We start from the raw sequence: 18,746 nt of genomic DNA, 5'->3' as shown, positions 1-18,746 counted from the left end.
AGGATCCAAACCAAGATTTGTAATTGAATTACTTGTGTAACTACTGATAGTTAACAGGGTGTCTGTTGTAATACAGCATTACCACCTCTCTACTAATGTAACTGTTAATTGGTCACAATACTTCATTTGATACCCTACAAACATGGTACATTAGTAAGGGATAGAGTTGTAGATACTACACATATATAGCCAGGTCACAATACTTCATTTCATACCCTACAAACATGGTACATTAGTAAGGGATAGAGTTGTTGATACTACACATATATAGCCAGGTCACAATACTTCATTTGATACCCTACAAACATGGTACATTAGTAAGGGATAGAGTTGTTGATACTACACATATATAGCCAGGTCACAATACTTCATTTGATACCCTACAAACATGGTACATTAGTAAGGGATAGAGTTGTTGATACTACACATACATAGCCAGGTCACAATACTTCATTTGATACCCTACAAACATGGTACATTAGTAAGGGATAGAGCTGTTGATACTACACATACATAGCCAGGTCACAATACTTCATTTGATACCCTACAAACATGGTACATTAGTAAGGGATAGAGTTGTAGATACTACACATATATAGCCAGGTCACAATACTTCATTTGATACCCTACAAACATGGTACATTAGTAAGGGATAGAGTTGTTGATACTACACATATATAGCCAGGTCACAATACTTCATTTACCCTACAAACATGGTACATTAGTAAGGGATAGAGTTGTAGATACTACACATATATAGCCAGGTCACAATACTTCATTTGATACCCTACAAACATGGTACATTAGTAAGGGATAGAGTTGTTGATACTACACATATATAGCCAGGTCACAATACTTCATTTGATACCCTACAAACATGGTACATTAGTAAGGGATAGAGTTGTAGATACTACACATATATAGCCAGGTCACAATACTTCATTTGATACCCTACAAACATGGTACATTAGTAAGGGATAGAGTTGTAGATACTACACATATATAGCCAGGTCACAATACTTCATTTGATACCCTACAAACATGGTACATTAGTAAGGGATAGAGTTGTAGATACTACACATATATAGCCAGGTCACAATTCTTCATTTGATACCCTACAAACATGGTACATTAGTAAGGGATAGAGTGTAGATACTACACATATATAGCCAGGTCACAATACTTCATTTGATACCCTACAAACATGGTACATTAGTAAGGGATAGAGCTGTAGATACTACACATACATAGCCAGGTCACAATACTTCATTTGATACCCTACAAACATGGTACATTAGTAAGGGATAGAGTGTGATACTACACATAATAGCCAGGTCACAATACTTCATTTGATACCCTACAAACATGGTACATTAGTAAGGGATAGAGTTGTTGATACTACACATATATATAGCCAGGTCACAATTCTTCATTTGATACCCTACAAACATGGTACATTAGTAAGGGATAGAGTTGTTGATACTACACATATATAGCCAGGTCACAATTCTTCATTTGATACCCTACAAACATGGTACATTAGTAAGGGATAGAGTTGTAGATACTACACATATATAGCCAGGTCACAATACTTCATTTGATACCCTACAAACATGGTACATTAGTAAGGGATAGAGCTGTAGATACTACACATATATAGCCAGGTCACAATACTTCATTTGATACCCTACAAACATGGTACATTAGTAAGGGATAGAGTTGTTGATACTACACATATATAGCCAGGTCACAATACTTCATTTGATACCCTACAAACATGGTACATTAGTAAGGGATAGAGCTGTAGATACTACACATATATAGCCAGGTCACAATACTTCATTTGATACCCTACAAACATGGTACATTAGTAAGGGATAGAGTTGTTGATACTACACATATATAGCCAGGTCACAATACTTCATTTGATACCCTACAAACATGGTACATTAGTAAGGGATAGAGTTGTTGATACTACACATATATAGCCAGGTCACAATTCTTCATTTGATACCCTACAAACATGGTACATTAGTAAGGGATAGAGTTGTTGATACTACACATATATAGCCAGGTCACAATACTTCATTTGATACCCTACAAACATGGTACATTAGTAAGGGATAGAGTTGTTGATACTACACATATATAGCCAGGTCACAATACTTCATTTCATACCCTACAAACATGGTACATTAGTAAGGGATAGAGTTGTTGATACTACACATATATAGCCAGGTCACAATTCTTCATTTCATACCCTACAAACATGGTACATTAGTAAGGGATAGAGTTGTTGATACTACACATATATAGCCAGGTCACAATACTTCATTTGATACCCTACAAACATGGTACATTAGTAAGGGATAGAGCTGTTGATACTACACATATATAGCCAGGTCACAATACTTCATTTGATACCCTACAAACATGGTACATTAGTAAGGGATAGAGCTGTTGATCGTAAACAGTTAACTCATGGAAGCTTCTTTGTGCTGGAATGCTTATAATTCTTCAGAAATAGCGAAATAAACTAGAAACATCTTGTCAAAATGTGCAATGGAATCTAATTTGATTTAAATTAAGTGATGTCATTTTGTAAGGAAAACACTACCAAACAAGAAAAAAATCAAAGTACTGAAAGTACTAAATGGCTCGGTCTCAATGATTGGAGGATATATTTCTAAAGTCAACATTTTTTTTGGACAATAAGAAATAAAGTTTGGTAGTGTTCCTTCCAGTTTGGACTTTTGAGGATTCCTTGGACACCAAGGTGTTAAATAAGAAACATATACTAAACTCTTAGGAGCCCATTCTAATATTTCCTATGGTGTTATATGCCAAATGACTTTATAGCATCTTTAACCTTTTCCTTGTTAATTTGATGTCAATTAAAATATCCATTCTGAATTGCTATTCTCATTAAGTTCCTGGGACCAAAGTATCAGTTAACAAGTATTGTTTTGCAGCAGAGACAGACAAGAGGCATATTTTTCTATGCCAAAATGTCTTAAATATAGAATATGTCAGTCCTCAAGAAGACTTATCAATATAGTCATACCATTTCTGAATAAACTGGTCAATTGGTCTACTTTTAACAAGTTTTTGTAATTAGTCTTTTGTAAAACAGCAAGTTGATTGATATATCCAAACATGATTTAAACTAGCTCTGATAAAATATCTTAAACATCTTACAGCCATTTAAACAAGAGCTGTCGGAGAACAGCAAAGCTCGCCTATTCAGAAGAAGTTGTTGTTCAAGTATTTACTATTTAAACATGGAAATATGACAAATTAACAGACTAAAAAAAACCTAAAGGGCTTCAAATTGGTTGTATTATCACGTTCAGCATCCATACACATTAGGAAAATAAAATCATAACCATTTATGATGACTTAAGCTTAAACAATAGACAAAATAGAAACTTGCTCAAAAACTTTAACGTGAAATATGACAAATTAACAGACTCAAAAAACCCCTAAAGGGCCCAAAATTGGTTGTATCATCACGTTCAGCATCCATACACATTAGGAAAATAAAATCAGAAACATTTATGATGACTTAAGCTTAAACAATTGACGAAACAGAAGCTTGCTCAAAAACTTTAACGTGAAATGGGACGCCAACGCTGACGCCGACGCCGGGGTGACAACATTAGCTCCCCCTATTCTTCAAATAGGCGAGCTAAAAACGTCTGGTCTATTTTCATGTTAAGTATACATTATGCCAAAAAGTAATCATTCTACATTTTATTCCAATATCAATTGGGTATCTAGTTAGCTCGCCATAAACCATGAATTGTTTTATACACTTTTTTAACTTGAGGAAATTACAAATGATTTTTTCTACAATATTTGTGTTTTCAAATCCCCATACTTCTGATGAGTATAATAAAACTGGCATTACAAGTGACTAAAATATTTTCAGTTTAAAATCAACAGGAAGGGATACATTCCTTTGTTTCTTAAAAATAGTAGACACTGATTTAATTGTTTGTTCAGCAGTTTTTTCCTTTTCTTTAAAAACGCTACCATTAATGTTAAAAAATATACATAGATATGTATAACCCTTCTTATCAAAATAATTCTATATCCCATAACGTAAACTGGTGTTGTTGGGCCAATTTACGTTTTGAGAATATTACAACTTTTACCTTTCTGATATATTAGATTATAATTTCCATGTAATGCAATAATGTAATGCAATATTATTCAAATCCGTTTAACATTTGTTGTAGAACAGTGTCATCGCCATATAAAATGATAAAAGTTTGGGATACATTTCAATATTATCTGTAAATAATTTGTCAATAGTTGTCAGACAATTAACATTCTTTTTCCGCCAGATAAGATTCCAAGTCATCAAGGTATATTGAAAATAGGAAAGGAGATATAAATAAGGTACCATACTGTGCATGTATATGTTCAATGTAAATTAACAATGTAAGCTGATCTTGCAGAATTGCCTTACAGCGTTATAATAAATGCAGTTGTCTCATTGCATTGGATATACAGTGTAATTGATTTAAGGCAGTTCATGTGGCGACCGAAAAAGGTAAAATCACCATTTTCAGAGTGATCAGAGAAGATTGATAGTCAAGGAGGGAAAACATAAGACAACCTGTGTTATGCAAATTAATATCTAATTTATTTTGAATAAAGTATGCCGAAGATGATGATTAGTGTATTATTAACAATAATCTTAATATGTTTTCTAAAAATACTAACAACTAATGTCATATTGTGTTATAAATTCAATGTTTTATTTATTCTTTTTATTTCAAGCATGTAGATGTCATAGAAAATAAACAAATACCAAGTATATGCATATTAAAGTAAAATTCACAAATCACAACACTAATGTGTATTGTATATATGGAATGAAGATGATGATGGTAATTATTTGGATCAAAAATGTTTACAACATTAAATGTATTATATATATGGAATTTGAATATGATGATAGTAATTATTTTCATATCAAAAACTATTACAGTATTAAGCTACCACAGTTGAAAATGATTTCTTTCATTTTGTTCACACATTTTTTCTCCTGGACTGGTTCCAATTGAAATGATACTTGCATGTAGACATTCTGTAAAACATAAGAAAATAATAAATGTATTAACAGAGTAATTACCGAAAAGGCTAATATCATATAATTAAACATTTTTTTTATAAATAACAATACCAGTTTAGAGTAAATATTATTGAAATTTATTTTCTGTTGTTCTTTAGTCCTCCTGTTCTTTAGAGTTTTGTCCTTCATAAATTGATTGTAATACAGCAGTTGTCATATAATGTATCTGATAATGTGCACACAGAAGTATAAGTATATGCATATGCATGTGTGCATGGGCACGGTGATAAGTTTATTTTGCCGAGTAAAAAGTTCAAAGAACTAGTATTGTTCATACTCAAAGATGTAATCGCACTAAAAACAGTGATCGTGTAGGCTTTTGTGTGATTGCATTTGTAAGGGGTGTATCTCTGAACGCCAACATTTTGGATTTAGCTGTAGGGTAGTTTGTTGTGACAGTGGTTATAGTCTTTTTCCTAAAGGCAGACCAATGCCACAGGTAAATTTACCTGTAAAAGTTACCTGTGTTGATACTTATCTAAGTGTATATTGATTAATTTTTATTTCAATAAGTGTGCATATTTAATATCAGATACATATATACATAATATATGTTTCTGTTAATATCTATGAAAATATAACAATAGAATCTATGAATGAAATTAAATTAAATTCACAATGATTTTATTTCAAGAATTTTAAAGATTTCCTTGATATATCTAAAATCTCTGGTATAAATCTCATTAGATTTTCAATAGATTGATACTAAAATCAAGCAAAATTCTTTGAAACTTATTTCACATGGAAGTAACTTTACCATTCAGTAATATCAAAGAAAAAATCCAAAAAGGAATTATCCAATTTCAACTTAGTGTAACACCAATTTGATTAAAAGTTTGAAATAATATAAGCATTTTGCCTGTTGAAACGTGATATATTTCCACAAGGTCTTCCATATATGTCTGTTAAGTGACCTTATATACATATATAGTACATGTACATGTAACATCTGCGTTAATAACCTACCAAAGAGTAAGTGAATTTATGTCAAATATGATTTCCAAATTTTACTTGTACTTGACTGACCTTTTTAAGTTAACAGAACATACAATATATTTTGAAAGTTGCATTAGGATGCATCATTTATCATAATTATACAATTTTCCTGCTTTCTTATCCTAAGATGGTATTTCTAGATCAGCGTGAGATTACATTATAATGTAAATGTATGTCATTATAGCAAAAGAGCACCCAATAATTAAACTGTTGTCCGTTAACAGCCAGTAAAATGATATATTTTTGTGCATGTTAGAAATAACATATAAATTTCTTTCCTATGGTTGATTTTCGGTCAAACATTGTTACTAGATACAAATTGGTATATGTACTATAATCTTTAAACAGAAAAAAATAAGAAAACTGTTAATTTGGTATTCTGAGCACTAAAAGTTTGCAACATTTTGAGAATTACAAGACCTTCAACATATGGACTTGAAATAATTTTGCCAGTATTGCAACATTATCATCTATAATGAGTATTAAAATGAATATGGTTAAGACCCTAAGTAACAGTCTTCAATCTCATTTCATTTAGTATTTTTACATTATTAAGTGACTTCTAAAAATATTTTGTATCAAAAATACATATAGAGCATTAAACCCCAATGATATATTATTACCAATGTTTATAAAACATCATATATGTGTGTTTGTGTCGGCTTCAATAGATTACCAACTTAAACTATAATCAACAGGTTAAAATTTCCGACAATATTAATTTAAACTTTTGTGATATTGTTTTTCTCCACTCATTTTCTAACCAAATACTTCACGGTGTACGTCTATGCGATAAGAGAAATCATGCGCAACTGTGCACGGTCACAAGAAATGAAAGTTGGATAAGAATGTAGCCCTACTGGAACTCCTATGTCAAAACAGAATACTGTTACATTAATATATACACTGATCAAGAAACCTGTTTTTCTGACAAAATTGAGATATGATTTGTAAAAAAATATTTCACCTGGAACTCAAAATGCATTGTTCTTAATAATCCACATGTAGCTCCATATTAATTCTTAGCATATTAAAGCACTGATTATCTTTGATTAATAATTTACGTTGTATATAATACGGAATATATTGAAGGAATTTTTATCCAAAACCCACCAATGTTACCTATGATACTGATTGAAATACATGTAAATCTCAAGTGACTTTACAGGTGAAAATAAAGACAGCTTATATGAAACAGTATATAATTGCCTTCCTATTGTTTCCTAAAACAACACCTACCTGTTGTTGATAAATATGTTGGCGTTAAGAGAACACCCCTTTGTAAGACTGTGCCAGGTGTAAAGATTAGTTCCGCTCGAGTGATCACACAATGCAAGTGAGAATCGGGAGTATGTTTATGTAAGTTTTAATTACTAATCTCTGATGATTGTTGATAAAAGGATAATTTTCAGGATAATTGCTAAACATTTAACCGTTTTCTCCACGTTTGTTGTAGATTGAAACAGCTTTTTAAGTGCCGTTCTACGGAAGAATTATGAAAAAGAAATCGGCATTTTCATCGATCTACAAATGAAGTAGTCCAAAAAATCTCACTTCGAGTTATACGAACATTTTATGTATGATTTTTGTCATTCGGACCAAAAATACTTCGTTAATTACGTAGTTTACTAAATACGTTATATATATTATCAGAACGTCAAGCTCCTGTAGGCCTACATGTGATGAAAGTGGCTAAAATGTTTTTAGTGACAACCTCTATACGTGCTTTAATATGTATATATAATCTGATAATGTATACATGTGCTTATAAAATTATCGATAATTATGGATGTGGTAAATATTCATACCTTATTAACTGCCGTAAGTTGGAAGATTACGCCAGCTTGGACATTTAGAAAATGTTCATCGTCTCTCACGCGCTATTTGATCAGTTTACAAAGTTTATCCTAAATTTTCTTAGAGTTGTCTTTCTTCCATTGTGGATTTACACGTACATGTGGCATAACGCAGCCGTGATAAACAAATCTCCATTTCGTCCTGAGATTTATTTGCTCCCGATTCAAATTACAAAAATCATTATTGTAAAAATTTTGATGTTTGAGGTGAAACATTGATTTCATTTTTTCCGTTGCGGGATAATTGTCACTAGTAGGGACAAAACGCGTGGGGCGAAGCGAAGCATTTTTGGGACGAAACGTCTTCATGCATTGTCAACAACATTTTCGGGACGGAAAGTCTAGATACATTGTAAACAATTCAAGTGAAAATTTTCCAACCTAAGATCATTTGGATAGTGTATATGGTAAGGATATGAAAGCAGTTATCTACTTCTCCTATTTCAACATAACAGATACGCTTATTTCAGTAACTTTCATATTCAAAATTTTCTATTTAAAATTCCCGGTAAAATCAAAGTTGTTGAATACACTGCCGTTAGGAGCGCTAGTATCTGCGAGCAAGTTCTAAGCCAATCATATTGAGGAAATTGACTGAAAGAGAATTTTGCAACCACGATCACAATGGCGAGGTGATCCTCGCCAAAAATAGAGGAGACAATTTGAGAGGTTTATAAAAATGTCAGTTAATCCTACAAGTTTATAGTCAGGTCATGTTAGGTTTCAGGCTCTAAACACAATGTGATTACATAAGGAACTGCCAGCTTAGCCTATATACACTGTTATATACTTCACAGGGTGTTATAAAGTCAGGCACTCATTGTTCTCATGGCCTAGCTGTTAATAGGATGTTAAACTAATAAAACCCACAACCCGTTCTCATGGATAGTAAATTGTAAATCCTAGGACTGTGCACCAAATCCAGGATTTGAAGGAGCCAAATAAGTATTAACCCGATTAGACTGGGAATTAGCTTGTCACACCTCATGATAGGTCTACTGTATATTTAATATCTCAACTACATCTCATGATAAGTCTACTGTATATTTACTATCTCAACTACACCTCATGATAGGTCTACTGTATATCTACTATCTCAACTACACCTCATGATAAGTCTACTGTATATTTACTATCTCAACTACACCTCATGATAGGTCTACTGTATATCTACTATCTCAACTACACCTCATGATAGGTCTACTGTATATCTACTATCTCAACTACACCTCATGATAGGTCTACTGTATATTTACTATCTCAACTACACCTCATGATAGGTCTACTGTATATTTACTATCTCAACTACACCTCATGATAGGTCTACTGTATATCTACTATCTCAACTACACCTCATGATAAGTCTACTGTATATTTACTATCTCAACTACACCTCATGATAAGTCTACTGTATATTTACTATCTCAACTACACCTCATGATAAGTCTACTGTATATTTACTATCTCAACTACACCTCATGATAGGTCTACTGTATATTTACTATCTCAACTACACCTCATGATAGGTCTACTATTTACTATCTCAACTACACCTCATGATAGGTCTACTATTTACTATCTCAACTACACCTCATGATAGGTCTACTGTATATTTACTATCTCAACTACACCTCATGATAGGTCTACTATTTACTATCTCAACTACACCTCATGATAAGTCTACTGTATATTTACTATCTCAACTACACCTCATGATAGGTCTACTGTATATTTACTATCTCAACTACACCTCATGATAGGTCTACTGTATATTTACTATCTCAACTACACCTCATGATAGGTCTACTGTATATTTACTATCTCAACTACACCTCATGATAGGTCTACTATTTACTATCTCAACTACACCTCATGATAGGTCTACTGTATATTTACTATCTCAACTACACCTCATGATAAGTCTACTGTATATTTACTATCTCAACTACACCTCATGATAAGTCTACTGTATATTTACTATCTCAACTACACCTCATGATAAGTCTACTGTATATTTACTATCTCAACTACACCTCATGATAGGTCTACTGTATATTTACTATCTCAACTACACCTCATGATAGGTCTACTGTATATTTACTATCTCAACTACACCTCATGATAAGTCTACTGTATATCTACTATCTCAACTACACCTCATGATAAGTCTACTATTTACTATCTCAACTACACCTCATGATAAGTCTACTGTATATCTACTACCTCAACTACACCTCATGATAAGTCTACTGTATATCTACTATCTCAACTACACCTCATGATAGGTCTACTGTATATCTACTATCTCAACTACACCTCATGATAAGTCTACTATTTACTACCTCAACTACACCTCATGATAGGTCTTCTGTATATTTACTATCTCAACTACACCTCATGATAGGTCTACTGTATATTTACTATCTCAACTACACCTCATGATAGGTCTACTGTATATCTACTATCTCAACTACACCTCATGATAGGTCTACTGTATATCTACTATCTCAACTACACCTCATGATAGGTCTACTGTATATTTACTATCTCAACTACACCTCATGATAAGTCTACTGTATATTTACTATCTCAACTAACTACACCTCATGATAGGTCTACTATTTACTATCTCAACTACACCTCATGATAGGTCTACTGTATATTTACTATCTCAACTACACCTCATGATAGGTCTACTGTATATTTACTATCTCAACTACACCTCATGATAAGTCTACTGTATATTTACTATCTCAACTACACCTCATGATAAGTCTACTGTATATTTACTATCTCAACTACACCTCATGATAGGTCTACTGTATATTTACTATCTCAACTACACCTCATGATAGGTCTACTGTATATTTACTATCTCAACTACACCTCATGATAGGTCTACTGTATATCTACTATCTCAACTTCACCTCATGATAAGTCTACTGTATATTTACTATCTCAACTACACCTCATGATAAGTCTACTGTATATCTACTATCTCAACTACACCTCATGATAGGTCTACTGTATATCTACTATCTCAACTACACCTCATGATAGGTCTACTGTATATTTACTATCTCAACTACACCTCATGATAGGTCTACTGTATATTTACTATCTCAACTACACCTCATGATAGGTCTACTGTATATTTACTATCTCAACTACACCTCATGATAGGTCTACTGTATATTTACTATCTCAACTACACCTCATGATAAGTCTACTGTATATTTACTATCTCAACTACACCTCATGATAGGTTTACTGTATATTTACTATCTCAACTACACCTCATGATAAGTCTACTGTATATTTACTATCTCAACTACACCTCATGATAGGTCTACTGTATATTTACTATCTAAACTACACCTCATGATAGGTCTACTGTATATTTACTATCTCAACTACACCTCATGATAGGTTTACTGTATATTTACTATCTCAACTACACCTCATGATAAGTCTACTGTATATTTACTATCTAAACTACACCTCATGATAGGTTTACTGTATATTTACTATCTCAACTACACCTCATGATAGGTCTACTGTATATTTACTATCTCAACTACACCTCATGATAAGTCTACTGTATATTTACTATCTCAACTACACCTCATGATAAGTCTACTGTATATTTACTATCTAAACTACACCTCATGATAAGTCTACTGTATATTTACTATCTCAACTACACCTCATGATAGGTCTACTGTATATTTACTATCTCAACTACACCTCATGATAGGTCTACTGTATATCTACTATCTCAACTACACCTCATGATAAGTCTACTGTATATTTACTATCTCAACTACACCTCATGATAAGTCTACTGTATATTTACTATCTCAACTACACCTCATGATAAGTCTACTGTATATTTACTATCTCAACTACACCTCATGATAGGTCTACTATTTTACTATCTCAACTACACCTCATGATAGGTCTACTGTATATTTACTATCTCAACTACACCTCATGATAGGTCTACTGTATATCTACTATCTCAACTACACCTCATGATAGGTCTACTGTATATCTACTATCTCAACTACACCTCATGATAGGTCTACTGTATATTTACTATCTCAACTACACCTCATGATAAGTCTACTGTATATTTACTATCTCAACTACACCTCATGATAGGTCTACTGTATATCTACTATCTCAACTACACCTCATGATAGGTCTACTGTATATTTACTATCTCAACTACACCTCATGATAAGTCTACTGTATATTTACTATCTCAACTACACCTCATGATAGGTCTACTGTATATTTACTATCTCAACTACACCTCATGATAGGTCTACTGTATATCTACTATCTCAACTACACCTCATGATAGGTCTACTGTATATTTACTATCTCAACTACACCTCATGATAGGTCTACTGTATATTTACTATCTCAACTACACCTCATGATAAGTCTACTGTATATTTACTATCTCAACTACACCTCATGATAAGTCTACTGTATATTTACTATCTCAACTACACCTCATGATAAGTCTACTGTATATTTACTATCTCAACTACACCTCATGATAGGTCTACTGTTTACTATCTCAACTACACCTCATGATAGGTCTACTGTATATTTACTATCTCAACTACACCTCATAACACAATAGGTTACTATTACATCTACTAGTATTTGGATTTTTATTCCAAGAGAAAATTAATAAGCTTCATAATATAAAGCTATCTTTATAACATTAATTTTACTACTGATCTATACTAAAACAAATATTGTATTAACTTTTAGCTGTAAGAACAGTAGAATAGCAACAGAGAAATGAGGATTATATGTGAAACTATAAAATGAAGACTGACCTTTGCCCTGGAAACTCTTCTAGCTGCTGGAGCTGTTCCTGAAGCTCCTGTATGGAATCCTGCGAACAGTCACTCCCTTCTCCAACATCCTGTGTCTCAGCCATCAGATCTGGTGTTGTAACCATACTGGATGTCTGCCCAGTCACCTCTGATACAGGACTGATAGGTACCATGTCCTTGTTTGTCTGACTACTGCAATCCTCTGTATTGTTTCCAGCTATTGCTGATGCAGAGGAATCCACCAGTACTTCCTGATTCTTGGTATCGTAGTGGGAAGGGATCGGAGTGATTTCCTTTATACTAATCACCTGGCCGTAGTTTGAGTCAGAATTGGACTCCCAGGGCTCCGAAGGTTCTACCACACCAGGGCATACCACCACAGAGGGCTCTGATGTGTCCAGTTCACCAGGGCATACCACCACAGAGGGCTCTGATGTGTCCAGTTCACCAGGGCATACCACAACAGAGGGCTCTGATGTGTCCAGTTCACCAGGGCATACCACAACAGAGGGCTCTGATGTGTCCAGTTCACCAGGGCATACCACAACAGAGGGCTCTGATGTGTCAAGTTCACCAGGGCATACCACAACAGAGGGCTCTGATGTGTCCAGTTCACCAGGGCATACCACAACAGAGGGCTCTGATATGTCCAGTTCACCAGGGCATACCACAACAAAGGGCTCTGATGTGTCAAGTTCACCAGGGCATACCACAACAGAGGGCTCTGATGTGTCCAGTTCACCAGGGCATACCACAACGGAGGGCTCTGATGTGTCCAGTTCACCAGGGCATACCACAACGGAGGGCTCTGATGTGTCCAGTTCACCAGGGCATACCACAACAGAGGGCTCTGATGTGTCCAGTTCACCAGGGCATACCACAACAGAGGGCTCTGATGTGTCCAGTTCACCAGGGCATACCACAACAGAGGGCTCTGATGTGTCCAGTTCACCAGGGCATACCACAACAGAGGGCTCTGATGTGTCCAGTTCACCAGGGCATACCACAACAGAGGGCTCTGATGTGTCCAGTTCACCAGGGCATACCACCACAGAGGGCTCTGATGTGTCCAGTTCACCAGGGCATACCACCACAGAGGGCTCTGATGTGTCCAGTTCACCAGGGCATACCACCACAGAGGGCTCTGATGTGTCCAGTTCACCAGGGCATACCACCACAGAGGGCTCTGATGTGTCCAGTTCACCAGGGCATACCACCACAGAGGGCTCTGATGTGTCCAGTTCACCAGGGCATACCACCACAGAGGGCTCTGATGTGTCCAGTTCACCAGGGCATACCACCACAGAGGGCTCTGATGTGTCCAGTTCACCAGGGCATACCACCACAGAGGGCTCTGATGTGTCCAGTTCACCAGGGCATACCACCACAGAGGGCTCTGATGTGTCCAGTTCACCAGGGCATACCACCACAGAGGGCTCATATAAATCACCAGTATTATGTGTGGAACATATATTAACATCACTTTTTGTTAAAGTCACTTTTCTATCTCCAGCTGGGTTATCTGGAACAGGTGTGGAGAAGATTTCTACACTTGTTTGAGACAAGTTTGATTTCTTTTCAACATTAGAGACTTCTATATCTGTATCAATCCTTAAAACGGTCTCATTATCTGAATCCTTACGACTTTTGCTGGTGACACAAGTACTGCTCTCAATCACTTTGTCATTTTTCAAACATGAATTTGTGTCAAGTTGAACAATTTTGTTATTCTCAGTCTGATAATATTTCTGTTCACAGTCTTTTGTTTCAGCTGCTTTTAATTGTAGAAATGCTGTGTCATGTTGCTGTCCTGTGTGCTCACCAACATCATGAAGAGATGCTGTGTCATTTTGTGGTCCTGTGAGCTCGCCATCATCCTGTAGAGATGCTGTGTCATTTTGTGGTCCTGTGAGCTCGCCATCATCCTGTAGAGATGCTGTGTCATTTTGTGGTCCTGTGAGCTCGCCATCATCCTGTAGAGATGCTGTGTCATTTTGTGGTCCTGTGAGCTCGCCATCATCTTGTAGAGATGCTGTGTCATTTTGTCGTCCTGTGAGCTCACCAACATCATAAAGAGATGCTGTGTCATTTTGTGGTCCTGTGAGCTCACCAACATCATGAAGAGATGCTGTGTCATTTTGTGGTCCTATGAGCTCACCAACATCCTGTAGAGATGCTGTGTCGTTTTGTGGTCCTGTGAGCTCACCATCATCCTGTAGAGATGCTGTGTCATTTTGTGGTCCTGTGAGCTCACCAACATCCTGTAGAGATGCTGTGTCGTTTTGTGGTCCTGTGAGCTCACCATCATCCTGTAGAGATGCTGTGTCATTTTGTGGTCCTGTGAGCTCACCAACATCCTGTAGAGATGCTGTGTCGTTTTGTGGTCCTGTGAGCTCACCATCATCCTGTAGAGATGCTGTGTCATTTTGTGGTCCTGTGAGCTCACCAACATCCTGTAGAGATGCTGTGTCATTTTGTGGTCCTGTGAGCTCACCAACATCCTGTAGAGATGCTGTGTCATTTTGTGGTCCTGTGAGCTCACCAACATCCTGTAGAGATGCTGTGTCATTTTGTGGTCCTGTGAGCTCACCAACATCCTGTAGAGATGCTATACCAACTTTTATCTTCTTATATTTAGATTTATCCAGTCCTTCATCATTATCAGAGTCCTCCAAAGAATCTGTCAGATCTTCATGCTCTCTGGATGTCTGTGGTTTTGATCCATCCAGTGAGTCAGCATCCTCTAAAGAATCTGAGGAGTAGGCTGTATGTGCACCATCTGTAGACATCATCTTAGCAGCATCTTGTAATGTGTTGCAGACTACAAATCCAGAGCTAGTCCGGAAACTGGGATTGAAACTTAATTGAGGATTTAAATTTTGAGAAATAATTTGTGAATTCATTTGCTGTGGATAACTTATTTCTGTTCTTTCTTCACACTCCACATATACCCCTGGTTCTACACTAGGACCAGACTGTATCCCTGGTTCCACACCAGGACCAGACTGTATCCCTGGATCTAAACCAGGACCAGACTGTATCCCTGGTTCTACACACCACAGACCAGACTGTATCCCTGGATCTCACACCAGGACCAGACTGTATCCCTGGTTCCACACCAGGACCAGACTGTATCCCTGGTATCCCACCAGGACCAGATCAACAGACCAGACTGTATCCTTAACCAGAACTGTCGGATCCTGGTAACCAGGACCAGACTGTATCCCTGGATGTATCCCTGGATCTAAACCAGGACCAGACTGTATCCCTGGTTCTACACCAGGACCAGACTGTATCCCTGGATCTAAACCAGGACCAGACTGTATCCCTGGTTCTACACCAGGACCAGACTGTATCCCTGGATCTAAACCAGGACCAGACTGTATCCCTGGATCTACACCAGGACCAGACTGTATCCCTGGATCTAAACCAGGACCAGACTGTGTCCCTGGACTGTGTCCCTGGATATAAACCAGGACCAGACTGTGTCCCTGGATCTAAACCAAGACCAGACTGTGTCCCTGGATCTACACCAGGACTAGACTGTATCCCTGGATCTAAACCAGACCTACCCAGACAATTGTTAATGGAACCAGCAAAGGAATGTGCTCCTGAACTCTCAAAATTATCAGAACTTTCTGGATAAAATCCTGAGTCACTGTCTAATTCCACTGACCTTGCTACTGTTTCTTGTTGATATTCAAGGTCATTCCTGAATACACTATCATCTCCTTTATTTTGTGGAGATGCTTCTTGTTCATTTGTAAGTAAGTTTACATTGCACTGGTGTTCGGTAGGTATATTATCAACATTGTTCACACAATCCTGTCCAACAGAATGCCATGCCATGGATTGGTCCTGTATAGTTGATAGCTCTAATGTTACTGCCTGGTCAGGTGTATCGGTCACGACATTACGCCTTTCTTCCTCACAGGTAAAACTCTGGTATGTATTGTGTTCCCCATCCAAGTCACCACCAAGCTCTTTTCCCTGTTCGCCTGGCAAGTCCTTGTGTAGTAATATAACCGGTATTTCTATATTAGCCTCCATTTCCTGTGTATATTTATCATAAGCATCAGCCAAGGATTCTCCGACTGGCTCTGAATGTCTCCGTGTGTCGTCCTCATTAAACTGGCGTTTTCTCCGTCTGCGAACAACAACAGAGGAAGAAACTTGGTCTATTGCCTCAGTCTCTTCCCCAACAGCCTCAGGGACACTGGCCAGGGATGTAGCACTGTTTATTGGTCGTAGTTTAGTGGGTGTTAGTCTTGGGTTGTTAGAAAGTCCCCTATTTAGTATGGGTTGTGACAAGCTCTGTCTGAGGTGAGGTACCACACCCGACTTATCACTACTACGTCGGGTTCGTTTGGTCCCTCCAGGAGGCTGACCCATTGACCTAGAACTTTTATCCTTATCATCACCTTCAATTGCAAGTTCTGGTTTTTGTGATACTTGTTTTCTCCTTTGTGTTGTAGATGCAGGTTTCCCTGGTGATGGGCTGGTGCGTTTACCAGCAGACAGTGTGGTTTGTCGACCAGGAGATGGTGTGGTTTGTCGACCAGGAGATGGTGTGGTTTGTCGACGTGTGGTTTGTCGACCAGGAGATGGTGTGGTTTGTCGACCAGGAGATGGTGTGGTTTGTCGCCCTGGTACAGTCTGTCTACCAGGTGATGGAGATTTTGATTTTCCTTTTCCATTGTCTGTTCCTCTTTTACTTTTGGTATCAGAGATGTCTTTTCTGCCACTTATGTTTGTGTCTTTCTGTAACTCACGTTTGTTGACTGGCACCACTTTAGGTTTCTGTTTAGGTTCATATTTAAACTTAGGAGGATGTGCTTTATACAGGCGATTTGTCACCTCTTTCGCCTCAGAGGTCAGAGTATCAGAGGCTGGACTCCTGGTGGACCGTTTCCGTGTAGTCACTCCATGGTTACTAAATGAAGTTGATGGGGATGTGTCCATGCTGTCCACACTATCAGGTATAGAGTCCAGGGAAGTGATATTTAGGGAGGACTTGAGAGACAACCTTGCTGACATGGACGGTAAGTCACCGTCACTGCCCTGTTTTAGAGCCAGGAGACTTGATGCCCTAAATGGGAAGCCGAGGCTAGAAGTCTGAACATCAGTGAGAACTTCTTCACTGCACGCCGATCTGAGGGCACGAGGAACATCCAGTCTAACTTGCATCAGACCCTGCTTCTCAGCTATGTACTGGTGTAACTGTTCCTGCTGTCTGTCGAGGTCTGTCAAGTCATCATCCTGTGGGATCGAAACCACAACTAATTAATGAGGAAAATATTTATATTCTCTTATAACACAAATACAAGACATGGTTCTGATGGGACCAAATACAAGTGATGAACGAGAAAAATCATTCCCTTACCATAATGATATAAACATTTGTATGATCTAAATATTTCATGTAATCAATATTGAGTATATTCATTATGTATACTCTAAAATAAATGCATTGTACAGGGTAACATTAATGATCATTAGATCATGTTCAAATCAAATATAATCAACTACCTAGAGACCCATGTGAAAGCTTTGTGTAACGACCACTGCATGGCTATCCACTTTTGTACCTTCTGTTACCATGGTACCAATAACATGTATTTACATACATACCTAGATGTTGTCTGTTATGTTCTATGATAATCACCTTAGCTTCACTAGCGCTATTCTATACCTGATACAGAAGTCATCATTAGGTCTACACCTAACCATTCTATAATGGACAAGTACCTGCCAGTCAGTCACATCATGGACAGACACACAATACAATACAACTAATTAGTGGACACCTGCCAGTCAGTCACATCATGGACAGACACACAATACAATACAACTAATTAGTGGACACCTGCCAGTCAGTCACATCATGGACAG

General features: G+C 36.8%; 1 protein-coding gene across 1 annotated transcript in view; it reads right to left on the bottom strand.

Moving 5' to 3' along the window:
* The window catches only part of LOC138319850 (uncharacterized), a 272,074-nt gene that overhangs the window by 40,512 nt on the left and 212,816 nt on the right, over positions 1 to 18,746 (bottom strand). The window contains exons 25-26 of the mRNA XM_069262980.1: positions 16,253 to 18,113; positions 12,855 to 15,930 (exon numbers count right to left, since the gene is read on the bottom strand). Coding sequence (XP_069119081.1) covers positions 12,855 to 15,930; positions 16,253 to 18,113 — 4,937 coding nt within the window. The remainder of the gene's footprint in view (positions 1 to 12,854; positions 15,931 to 16,252; positions 18,114 to 18,746) is intronic.

This window comes from Argopecten irradians, chromosome 3 (assembly GCF_041381155.1).
Source record: "Argopecten irradians isolate NY chromosome 3, Ai_NY, whole genome shotgun sequence".
NCBI classification, from domain to species: domain Eukaryota; kingdom Metazoa; phylum Mollusca; class Bivalvia; order Pectinida; family Pectinidae; genus Argopecten; species Argopecten irradians.
The sequence above is the reverse complement of the archived record's forward strand: the minus strand, read 5'-3'. Positions and strand labels throughout refer to the sequence as shown.